This window comes from Pipistrellus hanaki (assembly GCF_964339955.1).
Source record: "Pipistrellus hanaki genome assembly, chromosome: 12".
Lineage (NCBI taxonomy): Eukaryota > Metazoa > Chordata > Mammalia > Chiroptera > Vespertilionidae > Pipistrellus > Pipistrellus hanaki.
The window spans coordinates 36,798,980-36,814,992 of record NC_140514.1 but is presented as its reverse complement, the minus strand read 5'-3'; the positions used below and the strand labels follow the sequence as shown (position 1 = coordinate 36,814,992).

Sequence of the window (16,013 nt, the reverse complement as noted above, 5' to 3'; positions counted from 1 at the left end):
ATTTTCTTCGCAGGGTTGTTATGATTTTTAAATGATATTAAATTAAATGGGATGAAAGAACAGTATTTGGCTCCCAAATCAGTTATCTACAGCTGTTGATTTCTTTCTGTCTTTCCCTACATTCCACCAATGAGACTAAAATGAAAAACAGGTGAGAGCACTTGGAAAATAACACATAATACAAATCTGACACATGAGGACTTCCCCTTTAAAGTAGATAGGGTTGAGGAACAGCAAAAAGACCAAACAAGTGTCAGACTGAGGAAGCAGAGAATCCGGGATTTGATGAATCCAGGCTCTGGGATTCAGTGGCAGTTTTCCATCCCCTCAGACATTCACAGCCCAAGTGGAAAGAGCAGGATCTCTGCAGCTATGGGTTCAAATTTCCCATTCTATCGTCATGAGCAGGCAGACTTGGGGCAATTTATCCAACCTGCTTGCATCCCAGTTTCCTCACCTGCAAACTAGGGATAATGAATCTTTCTTCAGAGAGGGGTTTTTGAAGTGCCTAGCAGAGGAGTTGGTGCACAGAAGATGCTCAATAAATTCTAATGATTTTTCTTCTTCTTTATGGTGTTTATTTATTTGTTATTTAAAGGGGATATGGATATCTCATGTTCTCTGAGAGCCTTGATTTCAAGCGTGACTGTTCTATTGTCAGACTGTGTCTGACTACAGTTTCCCACAATCCCTACAGTAAAATATCCATGGTCTTCAAGGCTCCCTATGATTTAGCCTCATATTGCTTCTTCACTTCATCTTTGGCCATTCTCCACCGTAAGTACTGCCCTTCTTACATTTTAGGGCTTTGCTCTGCCAAGAAGATTCTATCCGTGCTCTTTAATGAATAGTTCCATTTCATCCTTCAAGTCATCTCTTCAAAAGAACCTGAATTCTTTGTCACCCCCTTTACTCTTAATCTCAGAACTATAGTATGTTATTTCTTATTACAATTTTAATTATACATGTTGATTTGCTTGTTTTTATGTGTCCCTCCCTCTAGAATCTACAGTCTTGATGCTAAACTCCACTAGGGTAGAGTCTCTCTGTCTGCTTTACTTTTAATTGAATGGCCAGAGTCCACCATAAGAGGTTTGCAATAAGTACTTGATGAATAAATAAATACTAGCCCCTGCTTCTTAAAAACAAGGTCATTATGGGCAGTGACCTTTACAAACCTCTTGAGCTTATTGCAAGCTGCCCTGCACTCTTATTTTGGATAATGAAGCCCATTCCCATTTTATTATGAGAAAACAAGCAGCCACCAAGCAAAATCCATGGGCACAAGCTGCACTAGAAGCTTTAGATGGGCGGGAAAACGAGAACGTTCTTTTCAGTACCCACAAGGATAAATGAACCTAATTCGCAAAAATAGCCAACTTTTAAGCCATAATTATTTCTGTCTGACTTGAGAAAGATGAGCCCTGCTGCGCTTGTCCCTATTTCTCTGTCCAAGCAAACAAATTAGCAACCACCATAAGTACAGGTTTCACATATTGGAAGGAACGAAACCACTATCATAACTCCCAGATAAAAGCCCCTAAGAATGCTATCATTCAGCTAAAAGTTTGGAGTCTCAAATTATTATTCTCTTTCCCTTTTGGGGAGACATTTTTTGCTAAAAGTTGGCATCATTTCCATTCGGGGGCGAGGAGAGCTTTATAAACATCCTGGCTCAAGTTGAGCTTGGGTTGAGTTGTTAGGTTGAAATATTTAAGGACGACAGTGATTTATGCAAATAAAAATTATAATTTTTATTATGTAATAAAAATAATCCAAAGTTCTTGGGGAGGAACTAATTCTTGAGTGAGGTAGGCACATGTCCCTGTTCAGAACACAGCCATCTGGGGCAGGACTTCTGCAGGAGCCTCATGAGAGAGCTCCTGCCTCTGGCTGTCCCCAGGCTCCCATCTAGCTACACACTGCCATCAGATTCTCTTAAACATCACTGGTTAGACATTCACAATGTTTCAGTTCCTTATACCCTCTAAGTTTAAGTTAAAGCCTCTTCAAGGCTCTTGTCAATCTAGTTTCAACCCAATGTCTGGGCTTATGTCCCATCGCTCCTGACTCCTTCACTCAAACTCTCCCACCAGACAGACAGGCATTATTATTGTCCTTGGAAAATGCGTTGCTCTGGGCTGAAGTCATGTCATCTCTTCTCTGGTGCTACCACCTCCCCTCCTTGGTGGTTCAGAGGCTCACGTCTGCCCCACTTTCTCATGAAGGCTCCAGCCCAGTATCACCCACCTCTGAGCTTCCCAAGGATTCATGGTCAGACCCAAATCCCGCTGTTAATCCTGTCTTGCACCATTTGGATGTTGTTTTATATGGTTATTGCAGTTCTTATTGTTTATATTGTCAAGGATGCCACCCTGACCCCAGATATTATTTATAGCAGGGGCCCCTCTCCTGGGGATCCATAATTGTAACTGATACTTTCTTATTCTTTCAATTTTTTCCACTTTCTGGTTAAGAAAGTTTTGAGTGAGTTTCTGTTCCTTGCAAACAAACACATCTGGAAGAAGACGATTGTCATATGTGCATACTTAAGATAGAAATACCCAGCCCGAGGAGATATTATTTTTCACAAATCTGAAACTTAAGGTCTCATGTATCAATGTTCTGAGAGTACATCTGACGCATTTATTAAAGAGAAGATGCAGATTCCAGGCTCCATCCTAGACTCACTACAAAAGAAGACCTTTGGAATGGGGCCTGGGAGTGAGTATTGTAAACAAGATTCTCAGGTGATCCTATAGAATAAAAGCCTAGCAACTGAGTGGTGGAACAACCAGAACGATCGCTTGGCCAGATGCTATGTTGCGCATTGACCACCAGGGAAAGATGCTCAACGCAGGAGCTGCCCCCTGGTGGTCAGTACACTTGTGGCTGGGAAAATAGGCCTGTAACTGCGCACCGTTAGCCACAGTCCGGGGGCAGCCTGGGTCCCCGACTGCCAGAGCAGGGTTCCCCTCCATGTCGAATTTCCCATTGTAGGGTAGAACTGGCACAGAGAACGAAGAAAGAAACAGGAGTGGAAGGCAGGAGGCAGAAGTGGGATATGACAGATACGAAGATCTGCAAAGGAATGTTCTCTCAAGCAGGAAAACGCCAGCCTCGGAAGGATGGGATTGGGGTATTTACAACAGATCAGGGGCAGAAGGGGCTCGAATGTCCGGTCTCAAAGGAGGCTCTCTACTCACTGAGTTGATGATGCCTTGCAGAGCCTGAAAGCCGTCATTGACAGGAAATACGTGATCCTTACTGTCCGCAATCCGGGCCAGCTGAGAACAAACACAAACACATATGGAGAAGGCAGGAAAGCCACTGGGTTTAGGGGACTCCATCTACTTTTAGAATCAGAGGAACTCGAGGCTTTGACTGGGCTCAGGGGCCTCACTGAAAAGCCCTCCGTAATAATGAGTTTACCAGCGGCCTCCCTGGAGCAAGCCCGGGGGATTGGCGCCAGCTCTTCCATTTGTTGTAATACTTCTTTCCTTGGGAGCCGAGGTAAGACTGCCCCGCTAGATGAACATTTGGCCTGGGTTGGTGTATTTATGGATTTGAGGGCAGGCCATTGGCTCATTTTTCTCCCATTCACCCACATTTCTGTTGGCAACTATGTTCGAACCAAACCAACTTGTTTCCTTTCCAAGCAACTTTAAAAATAAATTCAAGCTTTGGTGTTGGGGAAGGCCTGCGAATGGGCCTTCTTCACACAACCTGCTCCGTGAGGTGAGGACCCCGGCCATGGTTTGGCTACTCCTGCTTTAAGGAGCCGAGGACTGGAGAAAGGAAAAGCTGCTCTATGAGCTTTACTAGCCCCGCCCCATCTTCGCACATTCCTGCAACGGCCAGGGTCACAGTTGGTGGGTACCAGGGTGTTTACTGATGGCACTGTGTCATTGGGAAATTTCAGAAAACCCAGGCTAGTTAAAATACATTTATAAAAAGTTACTTATAATCCATGTACTTATCCACTCATCCTTCCATCCATCACATTTCTATTATTGTTCATTTGACGTATATTGTCTTTCATAGGTTTTCTAGGCAATATACACATATCTATTTAAACGCTGGCCTCATACTACTCCCGATATTCTGCAATCCTAATTTATTTACTTAACAACATATCATGAGTGCTGTCCCATGTTATTAAAACAAAACAAAACAAAAATTACAAACTACAACAAGTAACGTTCATTTAGGTTGTTAGCAAATTTTCTCAATTTGCTTATATATACATTTTTTTGCCCACTTGCTAATTTTTTCCCTTTTTTTTGTATTGAAAATACTCTGCATATTTAATGGAAGAAAGGGATGTTTGCCATTAAAAAAAAGATTCATCACATTAAATAAAAACAGCAACAACAAGTTTCCCACCTTTTGACACCTTGGCTGTTTAGCATCTACCAAGAAAGATGCTGTCTGGATGGTCTGTGTTAGAGGCCCCCACATGCATCAGCAAATGGCTTTCCATTCCTTACTCATCCAGCAATTCCCTTCATGCTTATTAGCATTTCTGGAAAAATACTCCATCTAAGGGCTGTTTATGCTGCTGCTGCACCCTCTGCACCGAATCATTCACAAACTTGGTACCCTCCCAAACTGGAGGAAAAGCAAGAGCATACCTGTGTTTCGTTGAAATCCTTTACCCCGACACAGTAAACAATAGCACCAAGGTCTCTGGATCTGTTAGCCTGGGGCAATGAGAGAAAAGATATTAGAGAGAGAAGAAGAGGCAAACATACTCCTTTTGGACTAGCCAGACTACCTGCAACGATCAGGCATTTACTGAGCACCTACTTACTATATGTCAGATACCACAGTGGATAAGGTAATCCCTGACCTCGAAGAGCTTATACTCCAATGGACATCCCACTCTAACCTAATGCATCATGGGCACAAGGAAGTGATTAGTCTAATGGGAAGTGGTGAGAAAGAGCCACATAAATAGAGTCTTTGAAAGACAAGGAGAGGAAAAGGAAACTGTAGGCTAGGGTAAATCGTATGAAATAATTTGGGGAAATGATTGTTTTATTTATTTCTCTGATGAGTTTTTTTTTGGCATACTTTTTCTTCCTCTGTGATGGCAGCATGGTATAATGGAAAGGATATGGTCTTTGGAACCTGATCTACCTGGGTTTGACACTAGGCTTTGCTCTAGAAAGTGTGATGGGGATTAAATGATATAATAAGTGCAGAGCTCCTCATGCAAGGTCTAGGAGGATGCAGATGCTCATAAATGTCAGTCCCCTTTAGAAATAAAGCCATTTGCATTGCCACAGAACACATTGTTTCATGGTATGGTAATTATGGTCCATATTTGAGTAGGTGAACCCGTGACCTTTTTTATTGAGAAGGCAACATAAAAAACAACATCCAGGTTTTGGCTTGGTTTTAATATTTGATTTGTGAAAGGCTCTGATAATGGATTTCAAAGTTCTTCTACTTTTCAGAACAGAAAACAATAATTGGAAATTCTTGGTATATAAAGTAGGTGCTTAATAAATAATCGATAGTAAAGATATATTAGGTGCTCAATATGTGCTTATTGATTTGAATTGTGTTCTTTTCCCTACTCTGTTAGTATGCAAACCCACTTGTGACTATAAAAAAAACATGTATTTTTTTCCTCCATGTTAGAAATATTTCTTGAGGCTTTCAGGATAAAACAAACTTTTAGACCCAGTCTAGCCCCAGTCTTATCTGCAACAACTTCTATGCCTCTTTTCCTCCAGTTGGACTTTATATAGAATTATCAAAAATGGAAAGGTTCATTTGCGCTATAGAGCTTGAGTTTTATCTTACGTTTTCAGAAACCCCCTTTCTATTGGTATTGGCACTCCAACTATTTTTCCAAGTTTGTATGGGCCATACCTCAAATTCTTTTCTACTAACCCCTATTTTAATCATCTGACAACTATCATTTATTTTATATTCAGTTATTTCCTTATTAGGGTTTTCACTTCATGTGACTGTTGTTTGGCACTCAGATAAGACATCCTGCATTCCCATTACATAGTGTCGACTTTAGAGAATAGAAATTATATCTGTTGCCACATGCTCAGGGAGTGCCTGTCATATTTACTGTGTTTCTCATTGTGAATTGTCCCGTTGTGTTTCCCATTGCAGGTGAGTAATGTATTCACCTACATACTTTGATCATGCCCATTGCCCACAGAGGCTTCAATAAGCTGGACATGATGATTACATGGTAAGGCCCATGAGAGCAGCTACTGTCTCACTTAACACTGAGTGAATGAATGAATGAATGGATGGATGAATATATACTTCTTGCTTGCTAAGGAAGCTGAATTTAAATTAAATAGTAGTCAAGGGCTTGAGATAAGTGAAATGTTCTTATTAACTCCTCCCTGGGAGCCAGAACCCCCCTCCCTCACTGTCTAATTGTGTTTTTTTCTAACTTGGCCTGAATAAGGCTTTGTCACTAAGGAGGCTTTAATACATTCCCACGGTTAACTGGTTTCTTTGGGCCACTTATACATATAGCTCTCACATCTACTACTTGAAAGGACAGGCTTTCTTAAATATAAATGACTACTTTTTAATTTTTGAGTAAATTCCCTTTTCTGAATCTCGTTATGCAAACTGAAAGTTTCATTTAAAGAGCATTCGTGAGGAGTATTTTATGAGAACACAAAGAAAAGGAAAACAAATTATCAAAGGAGAGATTATAATTTACTTTGCCTCCGATTAATATTCAACTTTGGTTCTTAGAGTGAGACTCTCACGGACTAACCCATTCTGCCAAGATTGGCTCTTACATATGTCAAGTAATTCTTTCCCCTTCTGTTTTTAGTAGAAAATATGGGGAAATTTTCAGAAAAAAAAAGTTTTTGCTTAAAAAGGATAGTGTTTCAAAACTGCTAAATCAATATAGTGCTTCCAATAAAAGCATGCTAGATTCATTTTACCCCTCCCCCCAACATAGAGTAATATAGAAATATTTTAAAGAGGAAAAAATATCTACCATGTATAAGACATGAAGATTCACTTTAAAAATATATTATTATTATTTTTTTAATGTATAAGACACTATTTTATCCAGGAGTGTGGATTTTTTGTGGTGTTTTTATTTGTTTTTTATTTTTTATTTATTTAAAAAAATTTTTTTTAATCAAGGGTAACTATCATTTTGCCAAGTAGAAAGAGTGCAGCCCATCTCAGAAGGAAGAGGCCCTTTTCCATGTATGTTTAGGCAGACACAGGCCGGACTGTCGCTTACCTCCCTCTCTGAATAGTAAAAGAGATCTTCATGGAGTTCTCCATCAGTCAGAGCAATGATGACGCTGGCTGTCCTGTATCCTGTTCAACACAACACAGACCCGCTCAGTCCCTCCTGCCACACCAAGGGAACCCTCTCTCAGCCCTGAGAGGCTGGCTCTTCTAAGCTCAACCACCCGAGGTCAATATCTGGAGAATCAGCAACTTCTCTTTCGGGACTGGAAACAATTCCAGCATGAAGAAGAGTGCCAAGACTGACTCTAGGGGCAATAGGCTTTGTTTCTGGGTTTCTCAGTCTTATCTTAAACCAGTGACTAACCCTGGTGAAATGGTTTCTGGACTGAGATAGGAATAACTCCAACGACTCTTATTTCTGGGAATAAACTACCACCTGGGCTGTTCAGAAGTCCTTCTCACAGGCTGTAGCTGACCACATGCACAGCCCTTGAAGAGCTGCGCAAAGAGTCCTAGTCATCGTGATTTACAAGCTGACTGAATCACAGCAGTTGGCAAAACCTACTAGAGTTTTTCCAGTAATTGTTAGGCATCTAGTAACATTGCTGATGGTTGAAATATATTAACAAATGTTGGTGTTGATGTTGGATCTGTTTTATTTGTTGTAGTTTAGAGTGAAATCAGAAATGGACATCTCTACAGGCTAGGAGAAAATTCCCCAATGCAATATTGAATCTTTTAAAAGAGATTTTCCTCAGATAAAGAAAGGCTATTCATAAAATACACTATAATAATCATAATAATAGCCAAAATAATAATATTAATAATAATAATAAACATTAGTTCTATGTGCTAGGCTCTCTATTAAGTAAAATTTTTGCTTTTTGAAAAGATTTAAGTAAAGGAAATTTCAAACTGAACTGGTATCTTAATCTTACCACCATATCCAGTCACAGTAATAAAGGGGTGAAGGGGCTTGGAGCCCAGAGAAGACATGAAAATTACAGTTGACGTGAAAATCCAAGACTTTACTAACCCATCCAAGTATTTACTAATTTAATGAATTCAAGATGCAAAACTGTTCCCGGACATTGCAGACTGGGGCCCATAATGGGATCTAATTACTTTCATATCACTTTTCTTGACATCAACGGGATAGTAGCATTAGGCCTGGTACGTGTCATCTTTCTAAGTATTCCTTCTTCGTGATGAAGTGTGTGTCCAAGGATTCTAGGCAATATCAAATATGTCTTTTGAAACAAAAAATTACGGAGGCATTTTTTTCAGAAGTAAACACAGAAAAAAGTTAACTAGTCCATCATGGTAGGTCGTAAGATAGTCTTACCTTGACTGTTTTCATAATAAATCTGCTCGCTGGCCTGGAAAACACATGAAAGAGCCATTAGACAGACAGCCACTGTTTGCTACTCCAAATTCAATATATTGGGCAGTGGGCTCTGGTGTTGGGTATGCAGCCATGGCTCAGTCTTGATTCTTCATGTAATCCACCCACACTTCACACAGATCTCAATGGATCACCTTCATCTAAACTTATGTCGACATTTAACCAATACACTTGTGAACATGGATTGATGTCTTACTTCTCATACACTAGGACTTGTTCTCTTCAAGATCGAAATCACTGAATTTCTGTCTCAATCACTGAAGCAACATGTATTGTAGAAAAGGTGACTGTGGGAATGGGGAGCACTTGCGTGTGGCGTGACTCCTGTCCGCCAAGCATTAGCCAACAAACCTTCCACCAGTGTCAGGGAAGGCGCAAGGAAATCACCCCAGTTCTTTTGGGTAGCGTTATCAGCGTGTAAGTTTATGGGGAAATTTTCTTACTCTCTTGCCTTTGGGTGTCATTCAGTTCCCTCAATGCATGTGCCTCATCATCAGCCATCCTTAGGTTGACGTTTCCGTGTCACACTTTATGTTTGGAGTTGAAAACTGTTATAAAATTACCCTTTGAAATCCTTCATGCATGTAAGTATCTCCTCCTGGCAGGACCTTCTGGAGTTCCTCAAGGCCTTGACGAATCTGTTCTCTGAAACCCAAAGACACCCGATTAGTCATATTAGAGCATTTTTTTTTTTAATTGTGCTGTGTTAGTCTTTTCCTTATCTCTGTGGATGGCCTATACTGCCCCAATGGTCCCCCAAAAGCCTGTCAGGGGGAAAGTTTTTGCAGTACATCCCCCATGCAGGGCCAGCCATTCAGCCATAGCATTGGATGAGTGAGACTTTAAAGCCCCTTCTTCAGGAATCTCCATCTGCTCATGAAAGTCTTCCATTTCTTTTTTTAATTATTATTAAATTTGGAGCCCATTGCAGGAAGGTTCCTGCAAAGCAGCCGCCCACCCTGCCCGCCACCTCTGCCACTGTCGCCATTGTGGCCGCCTACCACAGCTGCTGCCTGCCCCACCCCGCTCTAACCCGCCTCCACTTTCCCTCTGGCAGCTGCCTTGCTTTCCACTTTTCTTCCCTCTTCCTTCTATGCTGTCTTCACTCCTCCCTCCCTCAGTGTATGCAAATTAACTGTCATCTTTGTTGGGTTAATTTGCATACTCACTGATTGGCTGTGGGCATAGTGAAGGTATGGTCAATTAGCATTTTTCTCTTTTATTAGTGTAGATTTAAAGAGAGAGGAATGGAGGGGGAGGGGAGAGAGAGAGGGAGGGAGGGAGGGAGAGAGAGAGAGAGAGAAACATTGATTTGTTGTTCAATCATTTACCCTATTTATGCATTTACTGGTTGGTTCCTCAATGTGTCCTGACCGGGGATCAAACCTGCAACCTTGGCTATGGGGACAACACTCTACTCAACTGAGCTACCCAGGAAGGGCTTCTATTCCTTTAACAGGACAAAGTTTTCATTCTACACTGGAAATGAGCCTTATAATGCAACTGCTCCTGAGGGGACACACAGCAACCTCAGCACCTTTATGTCAAGATGCAAATGGCTCTTGTGAACCAGAAAGAGGCGAGTACCAAGAAACCAGGGCACGGCCACCACAAGGACTACTGGTGGGAGGGGCACGCGTCTGGTGTGAACTCTGCCACCCTCGGAGCTGTGCCAAAGGAAACCGTGTAGTCAGCTTTGAAAACAAAAGTCTAGGCAATCTATGCTTTCCAGGACAACAGAGCGTGTTTTCTGTGGCTGATGCCTGTGTTTTCTTACTCTGGTTGCTCGAGGTGGCCCTGGGGCGGGAAGAGGAAGTGGGTTATGGCATTAGGAAAGGGTCTGACTGAGAGTGGGAAACATGAATGGTCAGGGGACCAAATGGAATCTTTGTGGACCATCTCTCTGGGATGTAAGATATGTTCCTGTCTTTTAAATAGCCCCACACTGTAATGAAAGGGCAAGAAAGTGTAATTTCTGAAAAAACATTAGCCTTATTCATAAACTGTAAGTCTATGGGAAGTTTTAAATTACCTTCTCTCACTGGGGTCTCTTTAGTGACAGAGGGTGGGGGTGCACTATTTACATGAGGAAGGGAAGCTTCTTTGGAGTAGGCAAAGAATCCAACATTTATTAGGCATCTACTATGTATAAGTCCTACTCAAAGATTTGTTTTCATCCTCACACTAACCATGCAAAGTGGGTAATATTGACCACATATAATAGATGAGACAATTTGGGTTTACAGATTAGGTAGAAGATCAGAGACTTGAATTCAAATCTGTCTGACTTAAAAAGGCGTTCTATTCTGCCAAGCAGCCTGCTAGCACACAGCAGTGCTGGAGAAGTGGGAAGTTTTCAGTAACACTCGAATTAGTGAAGAGAAATAGCAACATCTAACACCATCTGAGCACTTCAAGTGTGCTAAGCTCTGTTGGAAATACACCACACACAATAATTCACTGATGCCTTATAAAATATAGCTCTTTTAAATAATAACAGTTATTTCCATTTCACACAGAAGGAAACTGAGTCACAGAGAGGCTAACTGTCCCAAAGCCCTGTAAGCACTAAATGACATAGGATTAGAACCTAGAGACCCTATTCTCAATAACCATGATAACTGTCTCTCTTTTGATTGAAGAATGACATTTATTGCTGGTCTATTCTGGCAATTGCTTGGGAGAAAGTCTAATGCAAAATTAACCTCTTGTTAAAACTGATATAATGGCCTAGCCATGGATGAGGCTGGATTTGCAGGCTGTTGGAGGATTTACAAGACAAACTGAAAAGGGGTTCACCTGAGCTCACCCCTGGCCTAGGTTACTGATGTTTCACAGGTGGAATAGTGGTGTCCAGGTAACTCAGACTCTGGGAAATGTACTGACTATTGTTTCATTGTCTCACCAGTGCCCAAATAGCAGACCACATGCTCAGTCATACAAGTCAAAACTGGAACCCTTCCTTGACCCTTTTCTTGGCTCTCCTCTCTCTTTACGCTACCCCACTTAATCTGTCATCAAATTCCGTTAGTTCTACTCTATATCTTCTATGTCTACTACAGTTCCTGGAACATTCTAGATAGTCAACAAATATTTACTGAAGAGGTGAGAGGAGGGAACATATGTCTCCACTTTAATCATCCTGTGAAGAGGTCAACTTTGGGGGCAGGGATCAGCTTCACTTGGCATGGGAGGAAGGCCAGGCAGGAACTGACCTGATAATGGACTTGAGGTATGTGCCCATGTGGTTGTTATAAACCATCTTCTATGTTGTACTCCTATACATTACCCCCCCTCCCCCCCAAAAGGCATAGTTTAATTTCAACCCTATTGTTTAGTAATGAAGAGAGGCCTATCTCTGTGGTTTGGAAGGAAGGGTAAAGATGAGAGCAGAGTCCTCCACCAAGGCCACCATTGGGAGGACAGAGGAAGGCCCTGGCCGCCGAGAGCAGCTTTGTCCTTAAAGGTTGGCAATTTCATGAGGGTAATGGCAAGGACCAGGTAGTATGAGGGTGAGGCAGGGATAGGAAAATCAGAGTTTGCTCCTGAGCACACAGACATGGTATCATGGAACCTTCAGAATCACCGGGGGATTCTATGGAGCGAGAGGGAGCTAGTTTCTCACACTTACGGGGTAGGAGATTGGACATTAAAGGTAAATGTGGAAAAAAAAAAAAGTATTGTGGTCTTACTCTTTGGTCATGGACTAGTGAGATCTGGGCTATATTGGTAACACTAAAATTGGAATAGTGTGTTAAGACCGAAGCTTGAAAGAGAGATTAAAAAAGGCACATTAGGGGAATGGAAAAGGTTCCTTGGCTTCACTGTATTCTTTCCCTGCCAAATAAAGTCTGGGAACTGGGGTGTTTCCTCTAAGCCTATTTCCTTTTCTTTACAAGTATTTTCTTGAGCTTTCTATATTTTTGGTACCAGAACAAGCAAAGGCTGGTTTGGAAACTGTCCTTATTCTTTGTGTCTGGCAAGATATAATTCAGTATCCCAAGCAGTGATCACAACCTCCCAGATACCACCCTTCCTTCTCCGAAGACCAGATGACTTATGCCCCACCTCCCTGCCCCCTGCCCTTTCTCTGAGCACCCACGACATCGAAGCAAATGAAACAGATGTTTTCATGGGAATGGTGGGTCCATTTAAATTCTGGGACAATAAAACTATTATTAAAGGCCCATTTTTTTTTTAATGCTCTCTTAGAAATGAAAGAAATTGGGAGAGAGATCTGTTAAAGGGGACGATAAGAACCTCTCTGAAGACTTGGTTATTACCAAATGAAATGTTATCTTCTTGGGAAATGAGAGAGGCCGGGAATCTAGGAAGACAGGCTGCTATTAAGAGTCTCCTGTTTTCCTTGGTGGTTTCACATGTCTGCCAGGGTTCTTACTTAGAAGTAAGGGTTCTCAGGCCACATGTCTTGTGTGTTCCTTTTGCAACCCCTGTAGCATGTAAGTATGGGCCTAGAATAGACTGTATGTTTTTGAATGAATGATCCAGGTTTGGGCACATTCATGAATCCATTCATTCATTTCCACAACTATTTATTGATCACGCATCATACACACAGCATTAGTCTGGTTTGTAGGAATGGGGGGTGTGGAAAAGTGGGATGGTGTCTGCTGGACTTTTTGTTGGCCTGCGGAGTTTTTCTACACTTCATTAAGATTACTTTTTGGGATTCCAGCTGTCTAGCAACACTTTCATATTTGCTGATGAAAGGACAAACACACATAAGCACATCAAGAAGCACTTCAATAATCATTTATCCCAAGTATTCCAGCGATTCTCCTACTGCAGAATCCTCCTTGGGGTTATGCAATGTCCACTACATTTTCAGTCTATAACACCCCTCCCTCCCCCAAATAACCCAACATCAGCTTTGCCTTGTTGACTTCTTGCCTCCCATGAAAGAGCTCCTGTGGAGTTCAACTTCCCTCAAATGCCCTACAGTTGTTGCCTTTGCAGCCTCAATTTATACAGTAAACACACCACACTGCTTATTTCCACTAATGCTGCATTCGCATTTCCTGATGGCCCAGGACTCTAGTGTTGTCTTCCCAAAACATGAATTGAACCAAACAAAAACGTAGATTGATTAAAGTCATGCTGCTGCTACTTTTGGAGTCATGAAATTCCACAACTGACCGTAGTCATATGTTTATAATGTATGTAAATTAGCCTCCTTGGGCTTTTCCCTAAGAATAGGCCAACGTGATTAATGCACAAAGTTATATATTGAATCATAGCTCACCATGCCCAGAGACTCCCCCCGAGTCCTATCGTGCTGCAAGACCCAAAGTCCAGTCCCCGCCCACCTGCGCACACCTCACCGTGCACACAGCACCGCCCACCCATGAGTGCCTCACCGTGCACACAGCCTCCTGGTGACCAGTCTTTGGTCGTTAGGGGATTTGAACCACTGGGCTATTATAAAATAGATATACTGTTTATATATTCTCACCTGAAAATATGTTTGTATCCTCACCTGAGAATATGTTTATTAATTTTAGAAAGAGGGGAAAAGAGAGAGAGTGAAACATGGATGTGGGAGAGAAATATTGAGCAGTTGCCTCCCATAAGTGCCCCGACCAGTGGTTGAACCTCAAACCTCGGTATGTGCCACGACTGGAAATCAACCTCGCAACTTTTTGGGGTATGGGATGATGCTCCAACCAACTCAGCCACCCGTCCAGGTCTCTCTATATTTTTAAGTGAGGTATAATTTACATATAGTAACATGCAAAGATATTTATTTATTTATTTTGTAATTGTTAATTACAAAAGTTATTTATAATATCCCTTTATGATATTTTAACTGTAGGTTCTATAGTAACATCCTCTCTTTGGTTCCATATTAGCAATTCCTTTATGGATTATAATATAAATTTTCATTTTATCAGAGTCTACCATAAGTTAATACAGTAAACCTCACTATAATGGACTAATTCGTTTGAGCCAAAGGCTAATTATATAATAAAGTAGGTTTTCTAAATGCGTATGTTAAAAAATTGACAAATTAATTTACCTGTTTTTACTTATTCAGACACATTTGTGTAACTACAATTAAGTATGTATGAAAAGTTTTAATTTCATAGAAAAGTTTTCTAAGTGTACTAGAGGAATGTTAAGCTTATACTGAATAGGTTTAGTAAATGCATACATTCACCCATCACCACAAGTAACAAATGCAAACAACTGGGGTGTGGGTTGGCACACTGTTAAAACTACTGCAGAAAGTCATGCCAACGGAAAACAAAACCAATTTACCTGGCGTGATGCGGTGTGATCACATGCTAATCATTTGGCAAACATTGTTTATGACTGATGATTCTTGGATTTAAATATGTAGGCTATAGTTGTAGATATGTAATATTTATTTATGGTGGCAAAATTACTACAGTGTTTTTTCCAACACATGGCCTATTCACTGAAAGTCGCTAAAAATAACAGTGAATTAATAACAACAACAAAAAATAACCTACTAATTTAATTATAAGCAAATGTTGGTTAAGATTGATATACAGACCAGAAATTTTGTCTGTTAAATTTGAAGTGCGTTAAATCACAGTCTGCAAAATCGAGGATTTACTTTACTATAACACTTCTCATATAATGGAAGAAAGTTTTAATATTATACTTCCACATAATCCCTTCTCATCCTTTGTGCTGACTGCCATTTTACTTCCATTTATATAATGAACTCCAAAACAGTGTTATTTGTCTTCCGAGAATCAGAAAATATCTATAATTTCTATTACTCTTCCTTTATTTTTATTTATTTATTTATTGTAGATCTAGTTTAGATCTGGTATCATTTTCCTTCAGCCTGAGGAATTCCTTTAACATTTATTTTCTTGTAGTGCAGACTTGTTGGTGATGATACTCTTAAGGGTTTTCTTCCCATTCTCTGAAAATGTTTTAATCTTGCCTTCCGTTTTAAGGATATTTTCACTGGATATAAAGTTCTAAGTTGACTTTATTTCCCAAAGATATTAATCTTTTATCTTCTAGTTTGCATGTTTTGTTTTGTTTTTCTGGTGAAAAATAAGTGATATTCATTGTTGTTCCTCTGTTTGAAATATACCTTTTCTCCTTCCCATCTGACTGGTTTTAAGATTATCTTTTTATTCTGCTTTTCAGAAATTTTACTAAGATGTACTTAGATGATATTTTCATTGTATTTGTCCTGCTTGGGATTCTTAAAGCTTCTTGGATCTCTGTGTGGAACACCATGTTTGATATTCCAATTACATATACACTTGACCACTTGATATTATCCCACAAATTATAGAACTGGTTCATACTCCCCACCTCCCAGTCTTTTCCTTTTCTCTTTTTCAGTTTAGATAATTTATATTAACTTGTTTTTAAATTCATTAATTCCTTTTCT

At 40.5% G+C, this 16,013-nt stretch overlaps 1 protein-coding gene across 1 annotated transcript in view; it reads right to left on the bottom strand.

Moving 5' to 3' along the window:
- The window catches only part of ANTXR1 (ANTXR cell adhesion molecule 1), a 208,677-nt gene that overhangs the window by 145,679 nt on the left and 46,985 nt on the right, over positions 1-16,013 (bottom strand). The window contains exons 4-8 of the mRNA XM_084901202.1: positions 9,175-9,256; positions 8,552-8,585; positions 7,253-7,332; positions 4,635-4,703; positions 3,207-3,287 (exon numbers count right to left, since the gene is read on the bottom strand). Coding sequence (XP_084757328.1) covers positions 3,207-3,287; positions 4,635-4,703; positions 7,253-7,332; positions 8,552-8,585; positions 9,175-9,256 — 346 coding nt within the window. The remainder of the gene's footprint in view (positions 1-3,206; positions 3,288-4,634; positions 4,704-7,252; positions 7,333-8,551; positions 8,586-9,174; positions 9,257-16,013) is intronic.